This window comes from Idiotropiscis lumnitzeri, chromosome 2, assembly GCF_059441095.1.
Source record: "Idiotropiscis lumnitzeri isolate Australia: NSW breed Sydney's pygmy pipehorse chromosome 2, RoL_Ilum_1.0, whole genome shotgun sequence".
NCBI lineage: Eukaryota > Metazoa > Chordata > Actinopteri > Syngnathiformes > Syngnathidae > Idiotropiscis > Idiotropiscis lumnitzeri.
In genome coordinates this window covers 3,541,755-3,556,669 of record NC_142392.1, presented here as the reverse complement: position 1 = coordinate 3,556,669, position 14,915 = coordinate 3,541,755, and the positions used below count along the sequence as shown (strand labels likewise).

At 43.2% G+C, this 14,915-nt stretch overlaps 2 protein-coding genes across 3 annotated transcripts; both read right to left on the bottom strand.

Moving 5' to 3' along the window:
* Nucleotides 1–117: 117 nt before the first annotated feature.
* Nucleotides 118–7,549, bottom strand: ano6 (anoctamin 6). Its single transcript, XM_088288512.1, has 20 exons — nucleotides 7,270–7,549; nucleotides 6,044–6,114; nucleotides 5,252–5,380; nucleotides 5,070–5,135; nucleotides 4,596–4,886; nucleotides 4,410–4,523; nucleotides 4,224–4,339; nucleotides 3,909–4,043; nucleotides 3,673–3,778; nucleotides 3,504–3,564; nucleotides 3,263–3,408; nucleotides 3,109–3,186; nucleotides 2,749–2,977; nucleotides 2,282–2,451; nucleotides 2,107–2,204; nucleotides 1,891–2,021; nucleotides 1,582–1,787; nucleotides 1,306–1,502; nucleotides 1,119–1,224; nucleotides 118–1,040 (listed from the first exon to the last, which is right to left on the bottom strand). The coding sequence occupies exons 1-20, from the start codon at nucleotides 7,358–7,360 to the stop codon at nucleotides 816–818; spliced, it is 2,766 nt and encodes a 921-aa protein (XP_088144638.1). The 5' UTR covers nucleotides 7,361–7,549; the 3' UTR covers nucleotides 118–815.
* A 760-nt stretch (nucleotides 7,550–8,309) lies between these two features.
* On the bottom strand, nucleotides 8,310–14,224 carry ints13 (integrator complex subunit 13). 2 transcript variants are annotated; one of them, XM_088289018.1, is made up of 18 exons: nucleotides 13,843–14,224; nucleotides 13,519–13,762; nucleotides 13,369–13,443; nucleotides 13,043–13,245; nucleotides 12,865–12,945; nucleotides 12,293–12,383; nucleotides 12,091–12,219; nucleotides 11,759–11,782; nucleotides 10,832–10,916; nucleotides 10,654–10,746; nucleotides 10,485–10,574; nucleotides 9,986–10,164; nucleotides 9,723–9,887; nucleotides 9,489–9,643; nucleotides 9,047–9,277; nucleotides 8,841–8,971; nucleotides 8,600–8,732; nucleotides 8,310–8,503 (listed from the first exon to the last, which is right to left on the bottom strand). In XM_088289018.1, exons 2-18 carry the CDS (start codon nucleotides 13,741–13,743, stop codon nucleotides 8,467–8,469), a joined length of 2,127 nt encoding a protein of 708 aa, XP_088145144.1. In that variant the 5' UTR covers nucleotides 13,744–13,762; nucleotides 13,843–14,224; the 3' UTR covers nucleotides 8,310–8,466. The 2 variants fall into 2 exon arrangements, with proteins under 2 accessions (XP_088145144.1, XP_088145143.1); XM_088289017.1 differs by lacking the exons at nucleotides 8,310–8,503; nucleotides 8,600–8,732; nucleotides 11,759–11,782 and having other exon boundaries at nucleotides 8,852–9,277.
* Between the last annotated feature and the right edge of the window lie 691 nt (nucleotides 14,225–14,915).

Sequence of the window (14,915 nt, the reverse complement as noted above, 5' to 3'; positions counted from 1 at the left end):
GCTTACAAATGTGCGTCGAAAACGCACAGTATTCTATTATAATAGTGTATTTTCTGTTGCGTAAAAACGACATTTAAGATGTAATATACACTCAATTGCATTTAAGGAACAATAATGGTCAAGAAAAACACTTTTAATGTGATTGACAAAAGTGACACTTTTTGATAAAACAATTTAATAAATCTGTAAAAAAGAAGACAAATAAGCATATACAGATGCAAGAGGCCCTTTATAGTGGTTACAGTACCATCATAAAGCGTGGCAATAATACAGCAGAGGTATCGTAGATATCGGTTTTAAAACAGGTTCCAACATGCAGTCGAAATAATGTGCAGTGCAGTGGTCACATCATCGGAACCCTGTCCATAAAAAAAGTGCAGAGGAATAAAGGGAGTGTAACAAAATTCATCATTTTGACAAAACTTTTGGCAAAGTGACTGACGGACTTTCCGTAAACGTTCAAAATTTTGACTGATTTCACACAAAGACTATTTTGCTGCTAAAATGATAAAAAGTTCTCATCTCAGATACATTCGTCCGATTGTTTCTCTCGTGGATTCCTTGTGCATGTATGTGAGATGATTGCAAAGTAAAATCCAAGCGTAATCTCGATGGCTTTCAATAATACTGAAAAAATGTCAGAATTTAAGAAGAGTTTAAGCTTTTCATGTAACACCAATTTTGCATTATTTTCTTCTCGCTGCATTTCAGCACATGAGCAGGGTCTTCCTCCTTTTTGTTCAACTTGCTAGCTTAAATCATCAGTTTTGTTCACTTTCAGTCATTCGCAAGCACCCTTCTTCTTTTTTTTTTCTTCAAAAATCCAAATTCAGCGTGATATCCTCTTTGGCCGTCTTGCCGTCTGAATTCTTGTGCGTGACGTCGTAGACCGGCTTCAGGCGCTTGGTGACCAGCTTGAGGTTGGTCTCGTGCAGGATGACCTGCGTCAGGTACTTCTCGCGCTTCATTTGCTCTTTGACGGCGTAAGGCACATCGGGGATGACGTAGGACAGGATGAACTTGGTCAGGTAAACGATGTGCTGTCAACGGACAAATGTTAGTAAATCAAAAGCTTTTTTTTTTTTTTTTGGGTGAGACCTCCTGCTTGTGTTTCTTACCTCAACAACGATAATAAACGCCATCTTGGCAGCGATAACATGCCAGTAGTAGATGTTGTACTCGTACTCTTTTGGGTGCCCGGGAGGGTAGCGGAAATCGCGATACCTGGAGAAAAATAAATAAAGTCGGTTTTTCAAGCATGTGAGCTCAGATTAGATAACAGATAAATGCAATTTTGTTTTGTACCTGCAGGTGGTGATGTTGTACGGCGCGCTCAGCGGCCTGCTGTAGTTGGAGAAATCGCTGATGTTGAAAATGGACAGGGAGCGTTCGATGTAGCCCTGCATGGTTTGGGAGTCATGCTCCCCGTACGGATGCACGGAGAAAGACCAGTAGTAGACCAGCCGCGGGATCATGTCGGAGGTGAAGGCGATGATCATAGCCTGGGCTCCACACGGAGGAATTCCCGATTGGTGACGTGGCGCGAATGAGGTCGCCTAAACTAGCGGCACGGGAACTCACGTTGGTGGCGACGGCCAGGATGGCGACGCCTTGTAGGATGGGCTGCCAGGCGCCGATGTCCTGGGCCTTCTCGGGAACGATGCGGCGGAACTGGGTGGTGATTTTCCAGGCGTCCACGCGGATTTCAAACAGGTTGTTGACGAGCGCCAGGACGGGAGCCAGGGGGAACGAGGCCACGAAGAGGGTGACGAAGCCAAACTGGATGACTAGGAGTGGAAAAGAAGACACCGATATATTCATATGTGGCTCTACTTTTGTCTAAATAACACCTGCCCACTTTTTGTATTTGAACTCTTCACTTATTCTTACCCATTTCCAGGTACTCATAGAAGAGTCCCAATTTGGACATTGGCTGAAGCTGGTAGTCCTGCTCCCAGCGAGGAATCACCTTCGGGGATGACGCACGCGTGCAGTAGCGGAAGATCACATTTTTCACCCACCTGAGACGCAACGGCGAGGTCATAGCGAGCTCAGCTGGGCCGTTATTGCCATACTGGCTCTCACTGTGGATTTGTGCTTTCTTACGGTAAAAGGACCTCTTGGATGTTGTTCCAGATGGCTTTACCGCCCATGATGATTGACAGTTGAGTGGTTAGTTCAATCAGACAACCACCGGGATCACACTTGACGACCAAAAAAAATAAATAAGTAAACAAAACAGACATTTTCAAAGAGTATACGCAAGGAGGACACATCTCACCTCCTCGTTACGGTATTTTCCCAACAAGTAGACGGGTCGTCCGGGATAGCCGACGGCTTTCCCTTTGGCGAAGGCGATGTAGAAACAAGACGAGTAGTAGTTGACGAATTGGAAGAGGAACATCTTGAGCGTCAGGCTGTTCTCATAGTCCGTCTTGGTTCTTGGCAGCTCTGATTGGTGGGAGAACAAATCTCAAATCATTTTTCCCCATTGAAATGAACAGAAATGTTATTAATCAACAAAGACCTTTTTTACTTTTTTTTTTTAATGAGGCAATTATCACTGTATTATTTTACTTTCTAAAAAAATCTAGTCATAACATAATTGAATAGCATGAAAAGAACGAAACAGTTTGTGGAGCATGATCGTTTCAATGAGGCTTCTTATATATGTGATTTGGCCACCAGGGGGCAGTCGAACACAAGCATACGTGAAGCTGGTCAAGAAAATACGCCTTTCCGACCCACCAAAGTTGGTGATCCAGATGGCGACCCGCTCGTATAGCATGTTGAGGATCATGATGACCACGAAGCTGATGAGCGAGGCCGTGACCGCCGTGGCCATCTGTGGCGTCACATACTCCTTGAGCGGCTCCAGCTCCTTCAAGTCCTGCGCTCGCAGCCTGGCCGAGAAGGCGAAGAAGGCGGCCAGGCGGTACACGATGATGGCCACGATAGAAGCCAGGATGAGCATGATCTGTGACGCAAATATCAAAACGTCATCAGGATGGATTTTGACTCAAACGAACAATGGAAGAACTCGAGAGCGCAATTTGTGAGGCAATTGCGTGCAAAGGAGTAAAGTAGAGAAACACGCAATTATATTACCCAGAATAAAACTGTCCCCATTCCTATTGACACTCGAACGCATCGCCCACAGGCTGTGTATGGCACCTTTTCCTTCACCTAAATCACAAAAACACACATTCAACAACCGTGACCTTTGACACCCAACGGAGATGACGCCAGGAATGCAACTCACCCCCGTGATGGGGTTTTTCCTCTCGTATATACACTTGGCCTCATATTCAGGCCGGGGCGGCTCCTCCTGCTCCAGGAACTCCACGGTGTCCCACTGGTATTCCAGCTCGGCCTGGTAGCGCTTCCAAAATTCCAGGAACAGCGTCACTGCAACATAAAAAGACCAGATACAGCTGCTGATAAGAGGCCTGTCTGAGTCACGTTAAAAAAAAAAAAAAAAAACTCGCGCTTGAGTGACTCACCCCAGATTGCCATGAAAACCGCAAACACCAGCGTGCCAAAATTGTCAAATATGCACAGTTTCTACAAAACAGAACCATCACGTTTAAGCCCAATATCCCTCAACTTTTCAAAACGATATCTTTAAAATATGACACCCCCCCCAAAAAAAATGCCGTACTGTGTACTGACCTTTGAAGCTTCACAGGTACTGTTTAAGCGCCAGTATTTGCATTCCTGGTCGCACTGCGGGCACATCACGATTTTGCCTCCAATCTCCGGGTCGCACACCTCTTTGCTGCAAACACACACAAAAAAAAAAAAAAAAGACAGCAGACATCTCATCGGTGAAGCGCAAACGGTTTGTCAAGGGTGAGCTGTCACGAACTCACAGTCGAGACTAAAACTGAAATGCGTGCGATGAGTACCTCCACGTGCTGGTTTCTTGCGTTTTGTATCCGTATATAAAACAACCGAGACCCACAACAGCAGCGAGAGCCAGCATGATGGTGTAGAAGCCCAGCCAGGCAAAGTAAATCCCAATTTTCTCACCGTAGTACTTTCTGTGGAAACATAAAATTAGAGCAATATTTTGGAGAAAAAATAAATAAATAAATAAATAAAACCAATACTAAAACTAATAAAACTGAAAAAATTGTGAATTAAAAAAAAAAATCTAAATGAAATAAAAATGAACAAAAAAAAAAAAAAAAATCAACAATTTAGCTGGTGTATGACGTCACCTTATGAGGTCCAAAGGCTGCATCTTGTAGAAACTTTTAGGGTGAGCCCATTCGCTGTAGAGGCGGAACCTCTCGTTGGGGCAGCCTTCTTCTTGCGACTTCACATTAAACCTACACTGGATCAACACACAACACGGGGATGAACCGGCGGACGTCCCGTGAGCAAAAATATCAGTCGACACTTACATCATGGAGAGGATACGCAGCTTTGTAAACGCCGCCGTCTAATAATTTCCGGATGCCGAATTTCTTCACGCTGCCTCGTATCTCGTAGGGGGCTCGACTCAAGATGTAATAAGCCTGAGAGGGGGCGGGGGCATTTCAAATGTTTATTACGATGCCATTGAGCGCCATTTTGAGGCACGCGCTCACCATCCTGCTCCGCATGGCCGACGTGAAGAAAAGGTCCCTGTCTTTGACGTAGAAGTACTCCAAGCGGTCTTTCTCAAAGGGGGCGGTGAAGAACTCGGCCTCCTTGCTGATGAGGCTCTCGTCCGGGTAGAAGGGCTTGGTGACCAAGGACAGCCAGTGCCACCACGGCGAGCGCTGCGACGACAGGTCGTTGGGCTGGATGGGCAGCTTGATGTGCAGCACTTCGGCGTACGTGCACAGCGTGTCCCACGGCATGTGCACTTTGACGAACACGAGGTTGTCGTCCGCCACCTGGATCGGAAATTAAAATGTTTTTTTTGTTTGTTTTTTTTCAATTTACCTCATTAAATCATTTCTTTTATCGATTAATTGCAAATCACATTAAAAAAATACAATAAAAAATATTTTTTTCTATAATAAATAATTGGTTACTTGATTATCATGAAATTTCAAAATTTCAAAGAAGCCATTTACAGATCGCGTGGCCTCCAACTCCATTCCCATTTTCATCAGGCTGGCCTCGAAGTATTCCCGCCGTCTCTGCGCAAGAAGAAGACGCCTTACGGTCACTCGACAACAAACACCCAAACGACCAGCCGTGATTATTTTGGTTGATCTGCCAACGGCACAACGGAGGAGCGTTCACCCAAAAGTACCTTCCGCCGTGCGAACGTGTGCCTCTTCTCAAAATCCTTCCTGTCCTCATCCTCGTAGACCAGGATGAAGTCGATGCGGCGGACGCCGTCGTTGAAAAACAGCGAATCGGGCTTGTCGTTGAAATCGGTCTGAGGACAAAAGCGCGGCTCGTCAGCTAAGTCGGCGGCCCGGAACTCGTACTTGTCGTACCGTGACGGCGAGGAGAGGGCAGCTGGGATGTGTGCCGCCGCGGATTATTTTAAACGTCGTCGTCAGTGTTTGCAGGTGATGTGGGATGAGCAAACATTGCGACAGGCGTCCAAATATTAAAACATAACAATGCATGTGGCGCTGATTTCAACAATGCGGGTCGGCTTAGTGGTGTTTAAAAAAAAAAAAAAAAAAAAGGAGGGGGGGGGTTGATATGCAGCGTTGTTCGCTAGAAAGTAATAATTTCATCGCAATACGCACATAATATAAGAATCCAACACAGGTGCATCTAAATTAAAAAAAAAAAAATCAAATATTGAGGAAATTAAAAAAAAAATGACACTCATCCATTACAAAATGAATTAAATATTTGATGATTTTTTTTTAAAATAACTATACATAATGTATCAGGTCAATCTAATATTATGTAAGAAAACACAAAAATGATTTTTAATATATTATGAGGTAGGAATTGGCCTTGTAAAATGTATTTTATGTGTTTAATGAATCTGCATAACCTCGCCTATTTTTTTTGTGTGTGTTTTAATGTAAACTCGTGAAATGAGCGAACCGTATGGAATTTTGTGACATGCGCAACTCACCAGTTGCACTTTAACTACTGTCGAGCCTTCTTGAATTCCGTGATACGTTGGCAGAAACTCTTCGGGGTAGACTGGAGAAGGAAACCAAAGTGGAAAAAAAAAATAGATTGATTAAAATCAGACAGACGGACGCAACAACGATGCATTCTTGGAGCGTTATTTATTTCACGTTCAGACATGCAGCAAGGCCTGTTTGATGCCCCCCCCCCCATTGTGAGTGCGACTTCCTGTCTGTGTTTCAGCAGGGAGGGTCACACTTTTTCCATTTTCCGTGTGTGGTTTCAGTTCAAGACGGTAATAAAGCGACAAGAGTGGATTTCGTGTCATCGTGTTTTCAGTCTTAATAATGCTACCAAAGTGTAGACGTGAATAATTGATGAGTCATGAAAGCAAAGTGCACTAACTGATGTTCGTTCGGTTTGAGAAGTGGATCAATAATATTCTGTTTGTGAGAGAACCCTCTGAAAATGCTTCTGCACGATATCAACGACAAGTGCTGGGTGAGAAAAATTGAAATAATGCATGTGGAGGAGTGTAATTTATGCCGCAGGACGGCTTCTGGATTTTTGTGTGCATTCCAATGAGAAAGCATAATTTTGAGTGTAGTAGTGTAAATTTCACCTCATTATGTGTCATGATAAAGTAAAAAGTGAAGCATTCCTTATATTTCTTTTGGAAAAGAGTGTGTGTCAGTGTGTTTTAACATCAAAGAATTTCAAAGGGGCATTTGCATCTCCATATTAAAGAGTTTGGACACTTCTACTCTAAATTGTTCATAGCGTGCCGCCTGCCAGCTGCACAAACAAACAAGTTTCCATCTTAAAGACAGGTTGGACTTCATTCTGTCCCACTCTGTGATGCAATGCGGTTCCACTCAAGGAATGGAAGCAACAACAAACCCAACTGTTGCTATGCACAACCACAACATCCAAGAAAATATCAGAGGGCCCATGTGACATCTCTGAGGGACACAAGGTTTTTTTTTTTTTTTTTTTTTTTTTTTAATTCATGCAAGGAGACACGCCCCCAATGGAATAAAACACGCGTTTGTGTTGCTAGCAACTCACAACAACACAGTGTAAACCAGTGTAAATCATAAATGGCAATGCACACCGATTTCAACACACTTTTATGAAGTAATGACTTCCCCTGCCATTTGCGTGCATGCGAGGTGAATTTTCGAATGAAGTTCCCAAAACTAAAGACACAATAAATGTTGGTCTCACCGACGTCTTCTTCTATCATTTCCAAGCGGGCATCTCCCTCCAGTTCCTCGGCGTCAGAGAGCGACTCCATCTCCAGGATGTCGTTCTCCATTTTCCGATTCTCCAGCGAAAGTTTTCGCTTCGCAGCTTGTTCGGATATCACAGCAGATTAACGGCGCCGTCCCGAGTACATTCTTAAAATAATTTTACAACAGTGACCAAACGTTTTTGGTACACTTTGGACCAAGTTGAGGCTTGATAGAAGCGGTACGAATTCAAAACGGGTGGGGTCGAAGGAGGAGGGGGCGTTACGTTTCATTTTTCACCGGAAATACAGATTTGGTTCAATATGATGACGTCAGAGCGAGTTGCCAAACCAAGATGGCGGCCTCCTTGAATTAATTTGTTACTGATTACAACGTGAAGCATTTTTAAGTCAAATCTATACTTTCTAATTGCATGAATACATAAAAACAATAAAAAAAACACTGAAACTTTCCCCTCATAAATATAGTAATAGTTGATGTCATATTACTTTTGCTAAGCTCTCAAAAGCATTATTCAAAATTTAAAACTATATTCTAAAACCACACCATGATTTTCAAAGAAACAATTATTCAAACTTTTTACCCCTGAAATACAAATTGGGAGTTGATTAACATCAGAGCAAGTTGGGAAACCTTGACAGCCACCTTATAGAACTCTTGTTGGCTGTCTTTTTTTTTTTTTTTAATATCTTCACTAAAATCACTCCATTGTGTTAAATGGATTAAATTAGATGTTCACAATTGTTGATTCTCTTCACTCACGTGGATTTGGTTGCTCTCTTTAATGTGAGAATTCTCAACTTATTTTTGGCCTGCAATGAGTTCCTTCTAAATAGGACAACAGTTGCTTCCATGAATTCAACCGAATCTTTACAGACAAACATCAAAGCATCAAAATTTCCTCGAATTTAGTTCAGCAACCTAAGTTTGTGGGACTGTTTTTCTCTAAACTTAATGAGAGATATGTAGGGTGCGAATGGAAAAAAAAAAAAAAAGAGAACAATATCAACGTAATACAATCAGCGTTCTCTAGTGTCCGCTTTTATTGCAATATACAATTCATGATTGGTATATTTACAAAAATGGTTAAAAAACTAAAAATTTCACTGGCAAGTCGTGCTTCGACGTGTGTGACTGGTTAAAAAACACAGATCTGCTTGGTGAAAAAGCATCATCTGGAGGTCTTGCCATTTTCATGAACATCCATCCTGCAAACAGACAAAATGAACATCATTTATCATTTTAACATCCAAGCATATTTTAAGTGTAGATTTTTTTTTTTTTTAGAGGGGTTCTGAACTCACCCATTTTCATCTTTGAGGTGCTGGTACAACTCAAACTTGCTGTTGACTGAGCGCGCTCTGCCCATAAACTCCCGGCGCTTCCTGGACTTGGCGGTGATCCGATTGGTCCATAGAGAGAGGAGCGAGACGGGACCTGTGGCGACACCAGGTATCAAGTATAAATGGACACCTCCAATTAAAAAAAAAATTTTTATAATAAACTAAACTGTTGGGAAGGAAAACACAAAGTTGATTCAAGTACCTTTAGCGCCCTCTGGTGACTCAACCTCGTCAGTGGCCAGACGAGGTTTCTTATTGAGAGGCTCTGGGGAGTCCGGTGAATCCTTGATAACTTCGGACTCCTGATCCTCTTTATCCGGCACACTTTTCGCCCTACAAAAAAATGCGAGTCAAGTGATGTTTACGTGAGGAATCCAGTTTGCGTACACACACGTGACAATAACTCGCCTCTCTGAGTCCTTCCAGCTTTTATCCTCGACTTCCTTGCCCCCGTTTTTGTCTGCCCGGTCTTCCCTGTCCTCCCTCTTCCTGCCCCGCTTTTTTCGCTCCTCTTCCTCGGGAGGTTTGCTGCGGCAGGCGACGATGCAGTCCAGGACCCGCTGATGCCTGTCGGTGGCTCCGGCGTGGGTTTTTACCAAAGTCTCCAGCTCGTTCCACATGATGCGGTACTGCTCGTCTCTGCAGGGAAACAGAGTCCACTTCAATCCAGTCGTGCAAACAAAATATTTCTACATCTTACACTGTGCCTTTTTCTCGCCATAACGAGCCGTGTACGAGCACAATCTTTTTCACTTTAAACTGATCCGCTGAAAATGACGAGATTGTCCCCGATTCCTGATCATTAACTTTTTATAAATTTAAAACATCAAAACAAAGTTCTAGAAGCAACCTCTTGGGTCCTTTGCCTCTGGAACCCACAGTGGAGATGGGAAGTGGGTCGTTCTTCCTCTCCATGTCCACCAGGTTGTAGACGGTCTTCTGGCAGGTGAGAACGTCCTCCTCAGTCAGCGCCTCCTTCACGATCAGATTTGCCAGAGGAACCACCTAAATTAGAGCATCAGAAACACACGCTGAAGGACGCCAGACGGACGAGGGTGGGAATGGCGAGGGAAGATGTGCTCACTGCCTGCATGTTGAAAATGGTGGTCTGAGAGATGATCATGGGCCAGTAACGTGTGTGGCGTTCAAGTTGAGCTTTGGCTCGCTCCGCTGGCAGTTTGGCGGCCGGATGATGAGAAGCCTCGGAAACGGGAGTAAGGCGGTTTTCCTTCATGAACTCGCCAAAGTCCTGAAAGAGGCGAAAGGAATCAGGAAAAAAAAAAAAAAAAAGGAACAGGAGATTCTAGGGTTGTATTTTTTTTAAATTTATTTTTTAGATAATCATACGGTGATACGATAGTCGGTCACACGTCCGCCGCAGCCTTCGCTGATGGAAGGCGGATCCTCCAGCGTGGAGCGATTGCTGTTGAGCACGTGCAGGAAGATCTCGCCTCCGTGGCTGCTGAGCATGTGGCTGATGATCTTGGAGCCGGATTTCCTCGGCTGCTCCAGTAGAACCGATCGACCTGGAGCCACAAAGAGGAAATACGAACGGAGATGATTCAATGCCAAAAACAAAAAGTTTGGAAATAAATTCATATTTTTGCTTTTGCATGGCAAGTATTTTTCAGGAAATTGGAAAAAAATGATAGTTTTTTTTTTTTTTTAAATCTTGAGGCAAATGTTAAAAATCTCAATATCGGTATTGCTTTACTCAACATCCAAATCGCATCTTTTTCCAATATCGTGCAGTCTTAATGAATAATACAAAATTAGATGATACATTAAGAACTGTTATGAAAATCTGACAGATTAATCAGTGCAAAAATAATTTAAAAAAAATTACCATTGAGGAGAAAGTTGGTCAAACATGACGAAGGACGACTGTTGACGTCAGTCGGGGAGATGCGATAAGCTCCTGTGCAGTAATGAAGTTCTAAACATGACAAAACAAAACCAAAAAAGTCAGGACACATTTTCAAAATAACGCCAGCGCTCGTTGGGCGTGAACGCACCGACGGAGATGGTTCGCGGCGTGCACCATTTCAGCGTGACCGTTTCTTTAAGTCCGTTTTCCCGCGTGCTGGTGCCGGCCATATGCAAGTCGCCTGTTGCAAAAGACCAAAAAAAAAATGAGCGCCAATAGGAAATGAACCTCTTGGCGTTATATTTATTATTTTTTGAGTTGCGCACCGCTTTTAATGAACTCCATGTGGGCGTCCTTGTGATGCAGCAACTCCACGTCGTAATTGGCCGACGTGTTGGCGTGCTGCTCTTCCTGTCCGTCCGCAGAAAAAGACACAAACAAATGCAAATACGTTACTATCGCGTTGAATAAGAGAAGACAAAATCTCTCACACTGCTGATTTCATGTTCCGGTGATGGGAGGCGGTTTTCATTTCGAGGAAGTGGGTGGGAAGCTAAACGCTAAGAGCTAAAGGTGTGTTTCAACACTGAAGTGATGTCGTCGGGATAGCACAGTGGGGGACTGTAAGTGGAGAGTCGAGGAGGAACAGACAGACACTGAACAGATTTAAGCGTGAAGAAGAAGAAGAGGCAACACTGGTCGCAATGATTTTGTGGAGCACGCAATTTATTTGCTACTTCGAACTCGTTCGAGTACCTCCACGATTTAGCAAAAATAAAAATAAAAAATTCAAATTGTGATTTTTTTCACTTCCCCTCTTAATATTGTGATTTATTTATCAATTATTTTTCAAGGTCGTATAATTTAACAAACACAATCCATAAAAGAAAAAGAACATGAATTAATGTTAACATTATTTTTTTTCTTATTAAATACTTTGACTTGCAGCCTCTCATCAAATTCACAAAAGTTTACCAAACAAGTGAGTCAGAACTGGACTGCACTTCTTAAGCACTGACGGTTCAAAAATAAATAAAAATAAAATAACATTTTAATACGACTGCATTAAAAACATTGAGACCAGCGTTGCCTTTCTTTATTAACATCTCACACATCATACAGATGAACGTTTGCAACAAAAGAGCCGACAACACACACACACACACACACATAAAAAAAAGAGACACGACACATGACTCGGACTCTGCCCCTTCCTCCTCACGTGCGTGTGTGTGTGAGAATCGAGTACTAACCTGTTCGCAAACATTTAATGTGGGCTAGCAAAACAGAAAATACAGCATGAAACCAGCAGCAGGGTTCAGTCGCATCGACATGCAGGTGAGATGCACGAGAATAAATAAATAAAAGTGAAGTGAATTGAGTCGTAGGAAGTGAGGAGGGGCTCGCTCGGAGAGAGCCGGCAAGCGACAAGAGTGAGAACTCAAAGCAGACGTGAGTGGAGCAATGCGTGCAGCTTATGAGAACATTTTTATGACAAAGCAAAGACATCAAGTGATTTTGATTTTTGGGGGAAATGTGTATGCGAGGATGGGTGCTGGGGGGCGGGGGGTCAAAGGTCACTTACCTTCATGGGGATGTTAGTGATAGTGGTGGAGGCCAAGTCGAAGTGCTGCTGCACCAGAATGTTCAGCTTGGTGGCCAAGTTCCTCCCGGCGCGGACACTGTGAACCTCGCTGGTCAGCAAAGGCGACACCTGGAGGAAAGAGGAATTCAAAAATAAATGCTGCGGTGGAAATATGAATCAGGACGCTTTTTGAAGCACCGACCTCTTTCTTGGGCCGGTCTGACACAAGCGTGTCGTCACCCTGGGGGTAAATGTGAATGAGGACCAGCTCGCACTGCTGGATGCCCATCAACCTGAAACGGATCAGAAATATGGATGGAAATGTGGTATGTATGGTGATGAATAAAAAGTCTGCACACCCCTGTTCAAATAAAATTGTGATATTTAAAAAAAAAAAAAAAAGACAAGATGTTTGTTTAATTACATTTCAATGAAGTTCAGTTGTTCTGGTAGGCTTTTCTTGACATTTTTATTTACTTTCTAGCAGAGATTTATAAGGTTAATAACTAACATTTCCCAATATTTTGTTTTGTACTGATGAAACCAAAGTTGAACTTTTTTTTGGCTGAAATACAAACAAGAGCAAATTATGAACCATTCCAAAAAGCAGTCGGGGTTAGGACAAAACCTTCAGGCTTCTGCTGCAAGGCAAAATAGAATAATAATTATCATGAAAAGTCTTCAGGAACAGCTAAAATTAATTTGAGTAACTTTGGCCTTTTCCAGTTATTGAGAATGCTACTTAATAATTGAAATAAAAACAAAAAAACTGACCTGTCTGACCCTGCGGCCAGCTTGTTTTGTTCCATAATGGTCTCCTGAATGTAGTCTTCCAACATGCGCACGTGAGTGTCACTGTAAAATTCAACAAAATATCACATCTACGTTCTACTTTTCATTTTGGATTGACTGACGATCATAATGCTGAAATTGCCATCACTGCGTCGTCTACCTTTTGGCATTCGTGAGACAGATGATACGACCCCGATTGGCTACCCGCTCAGCCATATCCATCAGAGCGATGCGCTTCTCGTGCTGCAGCTCGGTGATCTTGCACAGCGACTCCACGGCCGCCACCAGCCCGTGCAGGATGCTGCAGCACTCGGGGTCCTCGCACGGGTTGGGGGGCCCCACCGCGGCCAGGGATGACATCAGCTGTCAGGCAAGGAAACGGAAGTCATGTTGTCCACGTTTGAAGGTGTGCAAAATAGCAGATTTGTAAAATGCGCCTTGGTTCAGTAAAGATCAGGAAACAGTGGTTTCAAGGGACATACTCACCTCGTGAGTGCTCTGGCAATCACGTTTCCAGCTATTCAAGAGGTGAAACTCAGAATCACTCACAATGTAGTTAATCTGTGAAGAAATAACGATTTTACTTGAAAGCATCTGGCCGCTCCTCGCAGTAACAAACCGGAACAGCTCACTAACCAATTTGTCCAGCGGGTAAATGTCATAGAGGATGCGGCAGTATTCCATGGAGCACTCCACAGCGCACGTCCACAGGGACTTGGACACGGGGGCCAAAGGGATGACGCCCTGGCCTCGGCTCTTGGTCAGCACATCACATTCCACCTGCTGACGACTGGATTCAGCCATGTAAGGACAGTGGTCCACCACAAAGACAGTCTTGTGGGCCACTGAGAACATCTTCATATTGTAAGCCTAAAATGAACTGCAAGGACAGTGTTGGAGGGAATCAAATGAAGCACACCTAATATAAGACACCTTAATGGTAAAAATGACATTACTCACGCGTAGAAAATCTTCTCAAAATGAAATGATTACTTGAAACATAATTGCACTTTCCATAGAAAGCTAGATTCTTTTCACGTATTGATCTGCATACCAAATGAGAAATCTCTTATTCTCAAGACATGAGAACGATAACCGACTACAAACCATAGAAAGGCTACATGCTAAAGTGGCGAGCCATCAGTTCGCTGGCCGACCGCGTTTTTTTTTGTTTTGTTAATGTTTTACTTTCACTACCAGCGATTATCAAAGACGTATCCTTAAATTAAATGTATTCCTTTCATCATATCCCATCTCGATGATGTCCAAACTACACCGTAGCTTGGAACCACCCTGCTTGTAGGCTAGCTAGGATTGTTATTAGCGGAAATATGGCCGGCGGTGGTCCGTTACTAAATAGCTCCCGCGAACGAACAAGACCAAAGGAATACAGAATTAGAAAACTCCCAAAAATAATAAATAGATTACAAGAGTAGGCGCATACTAAATTTATATATATAAATATATATAAGTAAATAAAAGAACACTTATTATTGACCTTGTCCATTTTTAGCAATCTTCCAACAAAAAGGTTCCCATACCATCCATGACAAATAGCCACAGCAGCTCCATTGTTTGATGTCAGATGTCAATGCGTCTCCTTGGCAACAGACAGACCAGTCTGATGATTAAGTTACATACTAATGTACGTACTATGTACTGTTGGCTGGCCATAATGGCCGAGGAAGGTCTCCCGGGGAAGGAAAGGAAGTGACTCACTTCTTGTCGACTCTCCACTTGCTGTAAAAAATGGCCCAGCCTGGCCCACATCATAACATACCACACATTAAACTAAGTGTATTAATCCAAACCATGCAAGACATCGGATTCTCCTTAAGCGTGTCTGTCTTCAAAGATTCCTCAACAAATCATTTTCTTTAAAGTCTGATTGCGTTATTATTTATTTTGCCGGTTTTAACTGTGTAGCAGCTGCAAGGACGGATCAATTAAACATAAATGGGAGACTGGCTTATCCCGAAACCCCCAAGGAGTAACGAGGGGGCCAAAAATGAAGGACTTGCTATTAAAAAGTC